Genomic DNA, 15,037 nt, shown 5'->3' with positions numbered 1-15,037 from the left:
CTCTCTCTCTCTCTCTCTCTCTCTCTCTCTCTCTCTCTCTCTGTGTGTGTGTGTGTGTGTGTGTGTGTGTGTATGTATGTGTTTGTGTAGGGGAATGAGTTAAAAGTCACCCATGCTGACTGACTTCCTTATTTTTTCCCCCTGGGATTTGATTATTCTTGATCCAGAGTCATATGGAATTAGACACAGCAGATGTTTTTCTTTTTCTGATCAACAAGTACTTTAAGGGTGACACGTAACACAGGCCGAATCTTTATTAACATGGGTCTCTGCTTCAGGAAAGGAAGGACCGACTTATCCAGATTAAAATATATAAATAAGGATTACTTTATTTCCCCTAGAGATTTTTTTTCTCCAAGGTAACCATGGTTTTTACTTTAATGAAATTAAATAAGTTTTTTAGCAAAGGCTAGGCATGGGAAGAAGGAGTTGTCGTTAGATTTAGGTATTAGTATGAAAAGAGAGACAGAAAATTTCATCGCCCTTTGTTCTAATTATGTTTCTATTCACTGTGATAAGGACCATGGTATATGAGGAGGAAAGGGTTTATTTCATCTTATACTTCAGGTAACAGTTCAGTTCTGAGGGAAGTCAGGGCAGGAACCTGGAGGCAGGAACTGGAGCAGAGACCATAAAGGAGTTCTGCTTAGTGGCTTCTTCTCTAGGGTTTGCTCAGCAACTCAGAACCTGTCGTCGACAGTGGGCTGGGCCTCCCACACCAATCATTAATCAAGACAACGCCCCCGTAGAGTGGCCTACAGGCCAGACTGAGGAGTCACTTTTCTCAATTGAAGTTCCTTTTCCCAAAGGATCCTAGCTTGGGTGGAGTTGACAAAAACAAAACAAAACAACAGCCACAATACCCTCCCCCACACCCACTTGCAGCCACCAAGTTAACAGCATATAAAATTTTCTTTTGCTCTAGGTAACAAAACCCTGGGGACCCAAGAGCTTATTCTAGGCCCTCTGCACCCCGGACATCTAAGGGTTGCTCTACCGTGGGGGGTCTCGTGTGGAGACGACAGGAGAGGCCTCTGGTTTTGTGGCTTATGCCACTTTGCACTGCCCTGCTTGGAAGAATAGTGAGACCAGACTGCAAAGATACTCTCTAAAACCAGAGAGCAGCGTTGGAGGATTCAACATTTGGCCTTTTGTCTCCGTTGCTGGGGCCCTGCCTCCGCAGATACCCAGGGGGAAGATATAGGGGCGGGGCAGAGGAACACAGGCCTCTCTGTGCACACTGTAGGTTCATCAATAGCAGCCTAGGCCTGGAATGTTCCCTGTGAAACGAGGTGGGTATACTCGTACACAGTGGCATTCTGAAAAGAGAACTTACCTGGGTTGAAATAAAAAATAATATTTAATAAGTCCTGGTCTCCCCACGTGATGGCGTTCTTATACTTCTGGTAGAGCGGAAGCAGTATCTCCTCCCAAGCCAGGCCCACCGGAACCAGGCTGTTCTGGAGGGGAGAGAACCATGGAAGTAAGTGCGGCAAAAGCAAGCTTGCCTTGTTCTGTGAAAACCCGCACGCCTTTCCTTTATCCTAAAGACAGAGCAAATGCAGGCGTGGTCCTGTTACCCTGGTCACAGAACCAAGCAAAGCAAAGCTGTGGGTAGTGTTGGTATTCTGTCTGGACTCCAGCCCCACAGTGACCTGGCAACAGCCAGATAGGCCTGACCCACTCTAAAGGGGGCTGCTTGCCCCCTCCTCCCTCCCTCCCCCCCTCTCTCTCTTAACTCTTGCCTCTTGCCCTCTAGCTCCCCCTCTCTCCCATTCCCCCCACCCCCCAAGGTCATGGCCAGCCTCTACTTCTCTACTCTGTCTTTCTCTCTGTCTCTACTACTCTCGTAACTCTCCTCCCCATGCTCTGAATAAACTCTATTCTATTCTATACCTTCGTGTGGCTGGTCCCTCAGGGGAGAAGGGATGCCTTGGCATGGGCTTGCTGAGGCACCCCCTACCCTCATGCCTTACCACACTCCCATAGAACATACTTTTCCGAGATAGGGTTTCTCTGTATAGCCCTGGCTGTCCTGAATTCACTTTGTAAACCAGGCTGGCCTCAAACTCAGAAATCCGCCTGCCTCTGCCTCCAGAGTGCTGGGATCAAAGGCGTGAGCCACCACGCCCGGCTATACCTCTTTTTATAATCACAACTGGTAGAGTTTGGGGGGGGGTGTACCTATGGATGCAGAGTGGACCAAAAAGTGGAGAGGGCCCTATGGGTTTCTTATCCTTTCCCTTTATTTATTTTATTTATTTTGCATGCAGTATGCTGCTTGCACGGATGCCTGCAGGCCAGAAGAGGGCACCAGATCTCATTAGAGATGGCCATGAGCCATTATGTGGTTGCTGGGAATTGAACTCAAGTCCTCTGGAAGAGCAGGCACTGTTTTTAACCTCTGAGCCATTTCTCTAAAATAATAGTATGCCAAATCTTATCTTATCTTATCTTATCTTATCTTATCTTATCTTATCTTATCTTTCTTTCTTTTCTGGTTTTTTGAGACAGGGTTTCTCTGTATAGCCCTGGCTATCCTGGAACTCACTCTGTAGACCAGGCTGGCCTCGAACTCAAAAATCTGCCTGCCTCTGCCTCCCGAGTGCTGGGAATAAAGGCATGCACCACCATGCCCCCTTTTTTATTTTAAAGCTTGTTTATTATTTGTGCGCGTGTGCATGTGCGTGTGCGTGTGCGTGTGCGTGTGTGTGTGTGTGTGTGTGTGTGTGTCCAAGTGCTGTGGGGTACATGTGGAGGTCCTGGAGGACAGCTTTGTAAGGTTAGTGTTTTCCTGGCTTTGTAAGGTTAGTGTTTTCCTGCCTTTATGTGGGTTACAAGGATGGAATTCAGGGGATCAGGCTTGTGTTGTCAGGTGGAACCCTCCCAACTCCCTCCCCCAACCCCTGCCTTACCCGCTGGGCCATCTCATCAGCCTTTTCTTTCCTGAGGTGTGTGGGATGTGTGAAAAAATGTGTGTGAGTGTGTGTGCACATACGTGTGCAAGCACACGTGTATCACAGCACACACACGGCAATGAGAGGAAGCCTTCTGACCGTTGGCCCTGCCTTTTCGACCTTGTTTGAGACACAGTCTCTTTGCTGCTGACTCCAGTCTAGCTGACTGACAACTTCCAGCACTGCTCCTGTTTGGGCCTTTAGTGTGCTGGAGTTACAGGCCATTGGGTGGCTGTGTCCAGTTTTACACAGGTTCTAGGGCTCTGAACTCCAGCCATCAGTTTGGTAACACATACGCTTTCATGCTGAAATTATACCACTTTCTTAGCTCTATTCATTAAAAAATTATCTTGGAACTATTTTGTATCTGTGAAGAAAGAAAACAGTGATCACAGAGTCAAGGCATTCAATGGGGAAAACATTTTTCTTTCCTTAGTCCTTTATTTAATTAACAAATTTTGGTATGTCTTGCACTATATCGCAGGCTGGCCTTCAATGTGGAGTCCCTATATTTACCCCCCAAATGCTGTGGTTATAGGTGTGTGCTACCATATCTGTCCTGTCCTTATTTCAGAAAAATTATTTTTAAACTAAAAGTAAATACCTACTGTGTTCAACTAGTACATTAAGATAAAACGTTACAGAGTGTATTTTTTTCTGCTGCCCTTTCTAGATCATATTCCTACTTTCCATCAAAGCATCTACAATGAACAATTAAAGTTCTCACAGGCATTTTTCTGGAAATTTCTAAGGCATAAAGGTATGGTTATTTTTTTCTTCACTTGAGATTTTTGGAAATTGTATTATTGATAGTATTATACAGATTAGCCTCTTTTTAATTTCTTTTAAATTTATGTATATGGGTGGGTGTGTGGTGGTTTGAAATTGCTTGGCCCATGGGAAGTGCTACTATTAGGAGGTGTGGCCTTGTGGGAATAGGTGTGGCCTTGCTGGTGGGCCTTGAGGGCTCCTAGTGCTCACAGACGCCCGTGGAAGAGTATCTCCTGGATGCCTTCAGATCAAGATGTAGAACTCTCAGCTCCTCCAGCAACATGTCTGTCTGCATGCTGCTGTGCTTCCCACCATTCTCATAATGAACTGAATGTCTGAACCTATAAGGTAGCCCTAATTAACTGTTGTCCTTTATAAGAGTTGCTTTGGTCATGGTGTCTCTTCACAGCAACGAAACCCTAACTAAGACAGAGTGTTTTGTGTGCATGGATGTCTGTGCACCACATGTGTGCCAGGTGCCTGTGAAGGCTGGAAGAGAATCCTCTGGTTACAGATAGTTGTAAGCTGCCATGTGACTGCTGGCTCTTTTAACTACAGAGACCCTGATCTATTCTTTTATTTTTCATTGTTTTGGCATGCTGTGGATTGAAGCCTTGTACAGACTACACACACCAGCTAGTCTTCTTTTTTTGGTGTGCATGTGTGTATACATGTATGTGGGCATTCATGTTAGTGGTGGTACAAACCTATATGTAAGTGAATGTGAACATGTGTGCAAGTGCTGGTGGAAGGAAGGTCAGTGAACTTCAAAGGTTGCTTCTTGGAGACCATCCACTTATTTTATGAGATGGGATCTCTCAGTGGCCTGGAACTTACCACATAGGATAAGCTAGCTGGGCAGTGATTCCCAGAAATCTGCCTGCCTCTGCTACCCCAGCATTGGGATGACAAGCCACATCTGGCTTTTGTTTGAACTCAAGACAGAGTTTCTCTGTGTAGCCCTGGCTGTCCTAGAACTCATTCTGTAGTCCAGGCTAGCCTTGAACTCAGAGATCCCCCTGCCTGAGTACTGGGACTAAAGGCATGCACCACCATTGCCTGGCTTTTAAAAGATATTTTCTGGCTTTTTTTTTTTTTAAACATGGATTGAACACAGGTCCTCAGGCTTGCAAGGGAAGCACTTTACCAACTGAGCTATATCCTAGCCTCCTCTTCTTCTTCACAGGAGGAGAATGGGGACTGCCATCTAAAGTACTTCATTTTGGTTCTTCTTATCTATTATTTTACTAGAAGGAAAGCGATCAGCGATGCACAGAGATCAGCATACTCTCATAAATACACCTCTGGAGTCATTCTGATTGGATATGAGCTTTAAAGCCCTGGATAAGCACAGTTCAGACACTACATAATTCAGGAACATCACGTAGTACTTCTGAATGGAGACTAGGAAGTCTCACATTCCACGGCCACCTGAGCTTTTCTGAGCAAAATCCCACAACGTTTCAAATTCTTTCCTCTGGATCCTTCCATCCACATCCACAGGCCAAATCAGTACAGCCATACCTGAAGCATCCTGGTGTGTCCCTATTGGAAAGGCTAACTCCTGGTCTCCCCCACCCCCACCCCCCATACAGTGTTTCTCCATGTTGTCCTTTCTGTCCTGGAACTCACTCTGTAGATCAGGCTAGTCTTGAATTCAGAAATCTGCTTGCCCCTGCCTCCTGAGTGCCGGGATTTAAGGGGTTTGCCACCATCATCCTTAACTCCTGGTCTTTAGATGGAGCTCTTTCTTACCTTGAACTGGGTACTTCTTATGCGAGTCAAGTTCATGAGCATGACTCCGGAGTTAACCCCTGCAGAGCCGTAGAAAGGATGCCGGGCAAAGCGACTGTACCAGCCGATCTTCGGGATTTCATGCTCTGGGGCCATGGCAGCAAGCTGGGTGGAGTTAAACTGTCTAAGAAGCTTCCAGATGTCGTCCACGGGCCGCAGAAAGAGGACGTCAGTGTCCACGTAGAGAAGCGAGTCCACATCCTTTAAGATCGCCTTTGCGTACAAGGGGCAGGGACAAAACAAAACCGGAAAGAATGAGAGTGGCTCCACATGAAAAATGCCACGGTTGTGACCAATGTCGGACTCTATACCAGGTGCCACTCTTAGCACCCATTCTTCTCTCTTCCTGTCACCCAAGGATGAGTGTCAGCCAAGGAGTAGAGACTTAAGGGCAGATAAAGCCCACTCTAAACTGGCTGGACTTCGGGTCTGGTTGTATACAGACAGCTTTAAAAGAGATGAGACTGGAAACATCAATGGAACACTGTACCCCCCCCCCTTTTTTTTTGTTCTTTCCTTCCACAAGTAGACCACTTGCCTTTCCCTCTGAGGTCTTTGCAGGAATAGTCAGGTAGTGACAATTCCACGTGGACCCTCTCCAGGTCCACCCCAAGCTCTCTGATTGAGTTCTAGGACGCTGCTTCATATCTTTCTAAGATGATGTTCTCAGCTAGTTTGGATTTGGGAGTAGAAGAAGCAGGTCATTGGCTGACTATATTTGTAGATCAGGGCTTGACAAACTTCTCCTGTATGAGGCCAGGCAGTCCACACTGCAGGCTCTGTTGTAGCCAGTTAGCACTAACAGCTTGTAGGCAAACAAGGGTATTTGTAATCCAAACTGCACGAAGGAACATTGAAAGTGGAATTTTGGGTATAACTTTTAGACGTCATAGAATATTCTTGCTCTGAGTTTTAACACACACACACACACACACACACACACACACACACACACACACGACTTATTTACCAGGAGGCTTGCTACATATCTTTTCCTTAGCCTTCTCAGGTGCAGGGGACACCTTGCACATTCACCCGCAGCCCTGGAGTGTAAAACTTTAAAGCACGAGTTAACAATAATATCATTCGTTTCATTTTGTTGTTCCCCAAACTTCAGAACAGCTTAACCAGGAAGATATAACTCTTTCTGAGTCCTCAATGTAATCATACATGTTATGAATTAACATGTGCGTGCCTCTGTGTCCAAGTCCACAATGAAACCCTGGCACCTCAAGTGATAGCATTTGGAGATATGGCTTTGGAAGGTCACTGGGATTAACTGAGGTCGCAAGGATGCCATCGTAATGCATCAGTGCCCTTTGGACAGCAGGGACCAGAAAGTGCCCTCCCTCTCTTTCCTGCCCCATTATGACACAGTGAGAAGGTGGCTGGCCAGTTATGCACATCAGGGAGAGAACCTTGCCCAAACCCAACCCCTGCTGGCATCCAGGCCTGGGGCTTTCCCAGTCAGAACTGTGGGAAACATGTTTCTGTTGTTTAAGGAACCAGTCACTCGTGTCTCACTGGAGAGCTGAGTAGATCAATACAGCACTTGTAGCCGGGTGTGGTGGCGCACACCTTTAATCCCAGTACTCGGGAGGCAGAGGCAGGTGGATTTCTGAGTTCCAGACCAGCCTGGTCTACAAAGTGAGTTCCAGGACAGCTAGGGCTATACAGAGAAACCCTGTCTCGAAAAAACAAAAACAAAAACAAAAACAAAAAACAAAAACAAACCCAAAAAACCCAAACCAAACCAAAAAACAAACAAACAAACAAAAACCAAAAAACCCCAGCATTTGTTTGGACCCCCAGCGTTTAACAGTGTGAACTCGGGTACCATGCAGTCCACTTCCGCAGGGACTTCAACTGGAGTCATTTCAATGCCTACTTGACTAACCTCAGGCTCTTTCTCTCCTCATCTATTAGAGGAACAGATTTTATAAATCAGTATATAAAATAAAAATAACATCTACCATCATATTAAAACAAAATAAACTGGTCAGGCATGGTAATGCACGCCTTTAATCCCAGCACTTAGGAGACAGAGGCAGGCAGATTTCTGAGTTCTAGGCCAATTTGGTTCTACAGAGTGAGTTCCAGGAAAGCCAGGACTACACAGAGAAACTCTGTCTCGAAACAAACCAAAAACCAAACCAAAACCCCCAAACACTGGAAGACCCTGATTTCATTCAGAAGTATGATGAATTCTGCAACTGAGAGTATAACGCCCCTTCCCTAAAAAAATAAAACAAAACTACCAATCTACCATTCAGCGGGTGTGGTGTCGCATGCCCTAAGTCCCAGCCTTCTGGAGGCAGAAGCTGGCGTATCTCTGAGTTTGAGGCTAACTGTAGAGAAACCCTGTCTCAATACAAACAAGCAACTACCCCGCATTCTCCTTATTTTTCCTTATTTCCTATGGAAAGATAAAAGCTGTCACAGGTTGGCACAAGTCTGCATCATTCAGAAACCCTAGTGTACTGTGGAGAGAGGGTAAACTCTCCACGAACCTGTTAACAATCATGTTATGATACTAAATTGCACATCATATATAATTTGGGACTCATTGTTGTATGCCTCCCCCCCCCCCCCGACCCCGACCATCCCAAGGGCCTCATGTCCTGCTGATGTCATCTTTCTTTGGAAGGAAACCAGAACACACCTGCTCCAAATATGAAGAACTACATTTCTCAACTGCCCTTCCCCAAAATTCCCCTGGAAGCTCGCAGCTGCTCTGCTTTGTCTTGTCATTACACTGCAATTTATTATTCTCAAAGGGCTAGCGGGATGGGGGCGGGGCAGGCGGGGAGGAAGGCATTTGCTGGAAGCTGATGACCTGAGCTCCACCCGAGAGACCCATAGGGTGAAAGAAGAGAATCAAGGCCAGCAAGGTGTCCTCTGGGCTCCACATTCAAGCCACAGCATGTGTACCTGCGCGTGCTGCACACACATACACCCACCCCAAATAGATGGATAAATAAATAAATATGGTTTCAAAAAAGAGGTTTCAAAAGCTCTTGCCAGCCCCCCTCTTTCTCTGCAATCAGAATCTCTCAACTTCTTCTCCAGCGCCATGCTCCCCACCATGATGATAATGAGACTGTAAGCAAGCCCCCAAACTAAATGCTTTCTTTTATAAGAGTTGCCTCGGTCATGGTGTCTCTTCAGAGCAATAAAACAGTGACTACGACAAACAATGTAATGAAATGTATGGTTCTAAGTTAGATAATGAAATAAGCCAGCCTCCTGCCCTGGGACCCTGTGTGTTCTCCCGTACAATGTATGTGTCCCGTGCTGACAGACTTCCTTCTCTTATTCTCTCCTCTTTCAGACTCTGTCTCAACTACAAACTTAAGAGGTTCGAGGGAGAGAATTATATTTCCTCTCCCTCACAGGGAAGAAAAATTGAAGTACAAACGTGTCCTAAGTTCATGTGTCAAATAACAATTGCTGGAGTGGGGCACATGGGCCTACAGTAAGATTTCTTTCACTGTTTCCTTGGTCTTTAATTATTGACACTTTCATTATATTGATACTTTCTTAAATAAAAAATTCAGTTATCAACCCTCATCAAAACAAAAAAGAAAAAAAAAAAAAACAAACGGAAAAAGTATAGGAGGAAGGGCCAGGAAAGGAAGAAGAAGCAGGGAGTTATTATACCATGAAGGGATGTCACTCAAGAGGGAAAGCTGATGCACTCGGTTGGAATTATATGAACAGAGTACTTTTCCATCCCATTGTGGTTTTAGTTTCTGACACAAGATCTCACTCCACAGCCTATGGTGGCCTTGAACATGACATCATCTGGCCTTTGCCTCTCAAGTGCACCACCTTGCCCAGTTAGGATGAAAACGGGGTAACACTTTTATTTATAATAACATCTTATTGTTTCGTGTATTTGTTTTCTATTATAGACAAAGGACAACTTGCTGAAGTCAGTTCTCTCCTTTGACCATGTGGAACTCAGGTCGTCAGGTTTAGCAGGAAATGCTCCTACCAGCTGAGTCATATGGCCAGCCCTGTCTTTTCCTTTCTAACAGCATTTATTTGGTTCAAACATATTGTTTGTCTGCCCTGGAGGTATTGCAGCTGTGGCTATTATGGATGGCAGGTAGCAGAGAAGCTGGGCACCGTGGGAGAGCCGGCCCTGGGGTCATGAGAGTAGGAGGTAGGAGAATTGGCCCTGTCCCTCACTGGCTGCAACACTCCGGAAAGTAGGCCCTGCACCTCGCCTGAGCAACAGGGTACAACTGGCCTTGGGTTCAGAGATTGGGGATGAGCCCCCACAGGATGAGAGCCAGAGAGCTGGCCCAGTCCCTTGACTGTTATAGCATGTGGGAGAGCTGGCTGGCCCTGCACCTCACCTGGGCAGCACAGCAGAGCTGGCCCTGATGGTGTGGGTTTGGATAAGCTGGCCTCTAAGGCATGAGAGCTGGAGAGCTGGGTCTGCCTCTTGCACTGGATGGGTCAGCCAGGGCAAGGCGGGAGAGCTCACCATGGTGGTGTGGATATGGAAGAGCTGGTGGGCTGACCAGATCAGATACCCAACAGGCCCACGTCCAGGGCTTTGAATGGTCCCACCCCGGCATCTACCCAATTGATGAGTTGCTGGAAGGCAGGAAGGGGTCGATTCTACAGATCCAAAACTACAGGGTCTCCATGACACAGGGCAACAACAACAGGCTATCCGAGAGGAGTCCCAATGAAGTTCCAGTAGATTCAGTAGCAGAAGCCAGAGGGGTCTCAAAGCAGACCAAGGACTCACTGCCATGGCCATTTTCAAGCAAAGACACGTGGACAAAAGGGTACACTGTGGGATATTCTGTGACACACTACAGTTTCCACAACGAGATTTTTTTCTCTGTTGTGCGGAAGTTACAAGGGTAGAAGGCAAAAACAAGGGGAGGGGAAGATGAGTGGGAATGGGGTGCGCAATGTGAAATTCACATAGAGCCAATGAAAAGTTAAAAATATATTGTTTGATTCTGAAGACTTTAAGGGTCAGAGCCAAGAGATGAGAAAAAATAATACAGTTGAGGTTTGGTCTTGCTGTCTATTGTAATGTTAAGTGTGGCCCCCAAGACCTAGAGTCTGCTCATAGATCCAAGTGATCCTGCCCCTAAGTTATTTCTGATTGCTAAATAAAGATGCCAACAGCCAATACATGGGCAGAAGAGACATAGGTGGGGCTTAGGATTTCCTAGCTTGGTGTTGGAGGAGAAGAGAGAGGGAGAGAGGGAGAGAGAAACTGAGACAGAGGGAGGGGGAGGGAGAAGGGGAGAAAAGGAGGAGGAGGAGGAGGAGGAGGAGAAGCCGCCACGGGTTAGGTGAGTCACTAAAAAAAAAAAAAAAAAAACTTGGCCCTGAGGGCAGGCCAATTGGAGTTCATAGCAGCCCAGATGAAACATATTAAGTAACAACTCAAGGTTATCAATAGGAAAGTAGATTTAATAGCATAGAGGGTATCTGCCCAGCTCTTGTGTTGTTTAAGGCTTATTGTAAGTAATACAATTGTGTCTTTTATCCAGCAACTGAATGCTCAAAGGCAGGGTAGAAACCCCAGATTGGGATTAAAATTTCTACAACATAATACATTTAAGAATGGAGTTGAGGGCTGGACAGATGGCTCAGCAGTTAAGAGCACTGACTGCTCTTCCAGAGGTACTGAGTTCAATTCCCAGCAACCACATGGTGGCTCACAACCATCTGTAATGAGATCTGATGCCCTCTTCTGGTGTGTCTGAAGACAGCTACAGTGTACTCATATAAATGAAATAAATAAATCTTAAAAAAAAATACAAAAATGACTGTATTAACACTCCATCCCTGTAGGCCTGCAATTATGCTAGTATCACTGTGAAAGGGATTATTGCTGGTCGTGTTATAACAGGAAGAATAATATTTACCAAAAGTATATAGATTCCTTTATGGAAGTCATTGACGCTTGGTGAAAGACTTTATAACAAAGAGAAGTAGGGTGGCACACGAAGGCCATCTGTCCCCAGTACTGCTCAGCCTTTCCATTGCCTCAACTCTGTTTTTTGTTTTGTTTTGTTTTTTGAGACAGGGTTTCTCTGTGTAGCCCTGGCTGTCCTGGAACTCACTCTGTAGACCAGGCTGGCCTCGAACTCAGAAATCAGCCTGCCTCTGCCTCCCAAGTGCTGGGATTAAAGGCGTGCGCCACCATGCCCAGCTTCCATTGCCTCAACTCTGGACAGCCACTTCTGACCGAGCTCAGAAAGATGTGCTAAAGGTGTAGGAGAGATTGCTCAGCAGGTAGAGCATTTCCTGCTCTTCTGAAGAGCCTGAGATCAGTTCCCAGCATTCACGTTGGGTGGTTCACAACTGTCTGTAACTCGAGGTTCAGGGGAGGTGATGTCCTTCTCTGACCTATGTGGGGACCTGCATGCATGTGGCATCACTCACACAGACAGACACACACACACACACACACACACACACACACACACACACACAAATAAATCTTTTTTAAATAGAAAAGAGAGAAAGACACGTGTAAGAGTCCTGGGGCCTAGTTACAGACAGCCTGGTTATTGGGAACTCACTGGTTCTCTCTCAAATTCATCTTGCTCCAGCTGTGGACCGATTTCCACAGTACAACTGGGTACACATTGTGTGTGTGTGTAATCTGACTAACTACATTCAAAACAGCTGGATGTGCCCATTTCTCACCAAGGCACTAGGATAGTTCCCCCAGGACTCTGTCATATGCTCCATATCTGCTTCCGTCTGACCCACTCCTCTCAGGTAGCCATGGAGACTTTCTCAGCTTGCACGTAATTTCATGTTAACCCAGTGGGGATTTCCAGCTGCTGTATTGAGTTACGGTGTACTTGGAAGTTACCGCATCTTTTTGCATCCACTGCTCACTTAGCTCCCTGGTCGTCAGGGAACACTGCGTGACTTCTATTCATCCAGCCTTGTTTAATGGCCCAGCATATGGTCTATCTCTGTGAATGTTTCCTGTAGATTTGCAACACATGTTTGCTCAGCAGTTGGTGGGTGGGGTGTTCTACAAGTCCTGTGGCTGTCCCTGGGGTCACCCGCTTGATAGTGTTGCCACGGTCTTCTCTGTCCACACTGAAGAGAACCATGTGTGCCCCTTGGAGCGTCTGCTCCAGACACAGAGAAAGAGGGAGCAATGAGATGAATTGTGCTTTTACCCATGACACTAGGTCTGTCCCCTTCCATGCGCTGCCCCTTGCCTTGGGTTTGAGAAGAAGCTCCAGCGGAACACTTGTGACTCAGGAGGATCAATTTCCCAGCACTTTTCATTAAGGGTCATTGTCTAAATTAGCTTTCTGTTGCTGTGATAAAGACCTTGACCAAAAGCACCCTATGGAGGAAAGCTGTTACTTGACTACACTTTCAAGCAATGGTCCATTATCGAGGAAAATCAGGGCAGCAACTCAAGCAGAAATCTCGAGGCGGGAACTGAAACAGAAGCCACGGATGAACACTGCTCACTAGCTTGCTTCTGGCGTGCTCAGCGCACTTTCTTAGATACTCTGGACCAGCTGCCCAGGGGTGGCATGGCCCACTGTGGGCTGATCTCTTACGCATCAATCATCAATAAAGAAAATTGCACCACAGGCTTTCCCACAGGTCAGTGTGATTGGGACAATTTTTTTTTTTCCAACTCAGGTTCCACTTCCTAGATAACTAGCTGCTGTTAAGTTGACAAAAAAACCTAAGCAAACACAAGCCACTCTGGGCTTCCCAGATGCCACACTGGGTGCTCACACTGGGTGGTGTCCTCAGCTCTGGTTCAAGCCCTTCTTAGAAAGCCCTTCCAAGGGCCCCTCTTCTTTCCCTCCGTGTGCCCTTCATCACAGCCCAGGACTCCCTTCCTCCCTCCACACCCCATCACCAGTGGCCTTTTCTTAAACTGCCTCCTCCCTCTATTAGAACCGCAGCCCCATGGGAGCCAGAATGGAGTAGCACCTCAAGTCCAGGTGTCTGGGACAATGCTACACTGTCTCAGAGCCACTGCAATCCTATTTATTTAACGTGCAAATGAAGACTTCATCATTGCTTTTAGAAAAGTGATTTTGTTTTCCTTGTTATATATATATATATATATATATATATATATATACATATATATATAGGCATTTTGCCTATATATATTCACTGATTATGTGTCTGGTGCCTGTGGAGGTCAGAGGGCAACTTGTGGGAGCTGGCTCTTTCTTCCCACCACGTAGATCCCAGAGTTCAAACTCAGCACACCAGACCTGGTGGTGGCAAGAGCCTTTGCCCACCAAACCATTTCGCCAGCCTCACTTTCATTTTAAAAACACTTCAAAACTTATTATATACAAGATAGAACACAGAGACAGACTCAGCAGTAGGAAGTGTGTAAGACTCAAAGTCTTGAAGGAAAGCTAATATGCCTACCGCACAGAAAGAATATCGCTCTTTTGCTATGCGGGCCTGTGCCTCACCACCCACCCCCAGCATCTGCTGACAGACCTCCATGACTCCAGGAGCATAACTGCCTTCCCTGTGCCTTCATTTTAAATGGTTCTGTTTTCTTTTGTTTGTTTTATTTTGTTTTGTTTGGGACAGGATCTCATTATGTAGCCCTGGCTGGCCTTGAACTTGTAAGGAACTCCCTGCCTCCACCTCTCAAGTCCTGGGCTTAAAGGCATGTGCCACCATAACCAGTTATCTTAAATGCTTTGTTAGCAATTATTATATATATTACTAGGTTTCCTTATGACCTTTAACATATGTATGTAAGGTAGTTCCGTCATTTTCACCGTCACCCTTTCCTGTCCAACACCCCACTCCCACCCCTTCCTGTTGATCTCCTCTGCTTTCCAACCAGTTCTCTTTGTACTTTCATGACTTTTTGTTTATGATCTAATGAGCTTCACTTGGGTTCTTCACAGGAGCACGGGCGAGGGTTTGTTTATGAGAGCATAGACACCTTACCAGTACATCTCTGAAAGCATGTCTTTCCTTCCCCATCAACCATTAACTGCGTATAAAGTCTCCGGGGTGGGGGGACTCCATGAGATGCCCGATCTGTGCAGAGTCATACCGCTATGAGTTCAAGGATGCACCAGCAACATCATGCCTGGAAGCCCGTGCTTCACATCCCTCCCCACCCATCCATCCTCTCATCTGCATTCTTCCCACACCTCGCCTCCATTTTTTCCAACTGGAATGCAGTTGTTGTTGTTGTTTTTTATACAAACGTTGTCTGAGGAACATTCTAAGACCATCCTTGATTTCCGTAATGACAGCAGGTCCTCATCCTATTCCTGTCTGGAGGCATCATCTGTCATTCCTATAGCATACACATCTTCAGGTCACTGTTCCCAAGCTGACACAAACCATCCTTGCCAAGACAGACACAGGAGCAGGCACAGTCCGCCTCTGCTAACCTGCCTTCTCTGTCTGGGCTTCTCCCAGGTGAGTGACTCCAGGGAAGTGGCACATGCCCTCTGCCACCTCTCATTTCACAGAGAGATCACTGGCTGCAG

The 15,037-nt window shown here is 46.3% G+C and overlaps 1 protein-coding gene across 1 annotated transcript in view; it reads right to left on the bottom strand.

The window, feature by feature from the left end:
* The window catches only part of Gxylt2 (glucoside xylosyltransferase 2), an 85,234-nt gene that overhangs the window by 16,361 nt on the left and 53,836 nt on the right, over nucleotides 1–15,037 (bottom strand). The window contains exons 4-5 of the mRNA XM_021190832.2: nucleotides 5,484–5,735; nucleotides 1,337–1,460 (exon numbers count right to left, since the gene is read on the bottom strand). Coding sequence (XP_021046491.1) covers nucleotides 1,337–1,460; nucleotides 5,484–5,735 — 376 coding nt within the window. The remainder of the gene's footprint in view (nucleotides 1–1,336; nucleotides 1,461–5,483; nucleotides 5,736–15,037) is intronic.

The sequence above is a fragment of the Mus pahari genome, chromosome 2 (assembly GCF_900095145.1).
Source record: "Mus pahari chromosome 2, PAHARI_EIJ_v1.1, whole genome shotgun sequence".
Lineage (NCBI taxonomy): Eukaryota > Metazoa > Chordata > Mammalia > Rodentia > Muridae > Mus > Mus pahari.
This window is presented reverse-complemented; position numbering and strand designations above follow the sequence as displayed.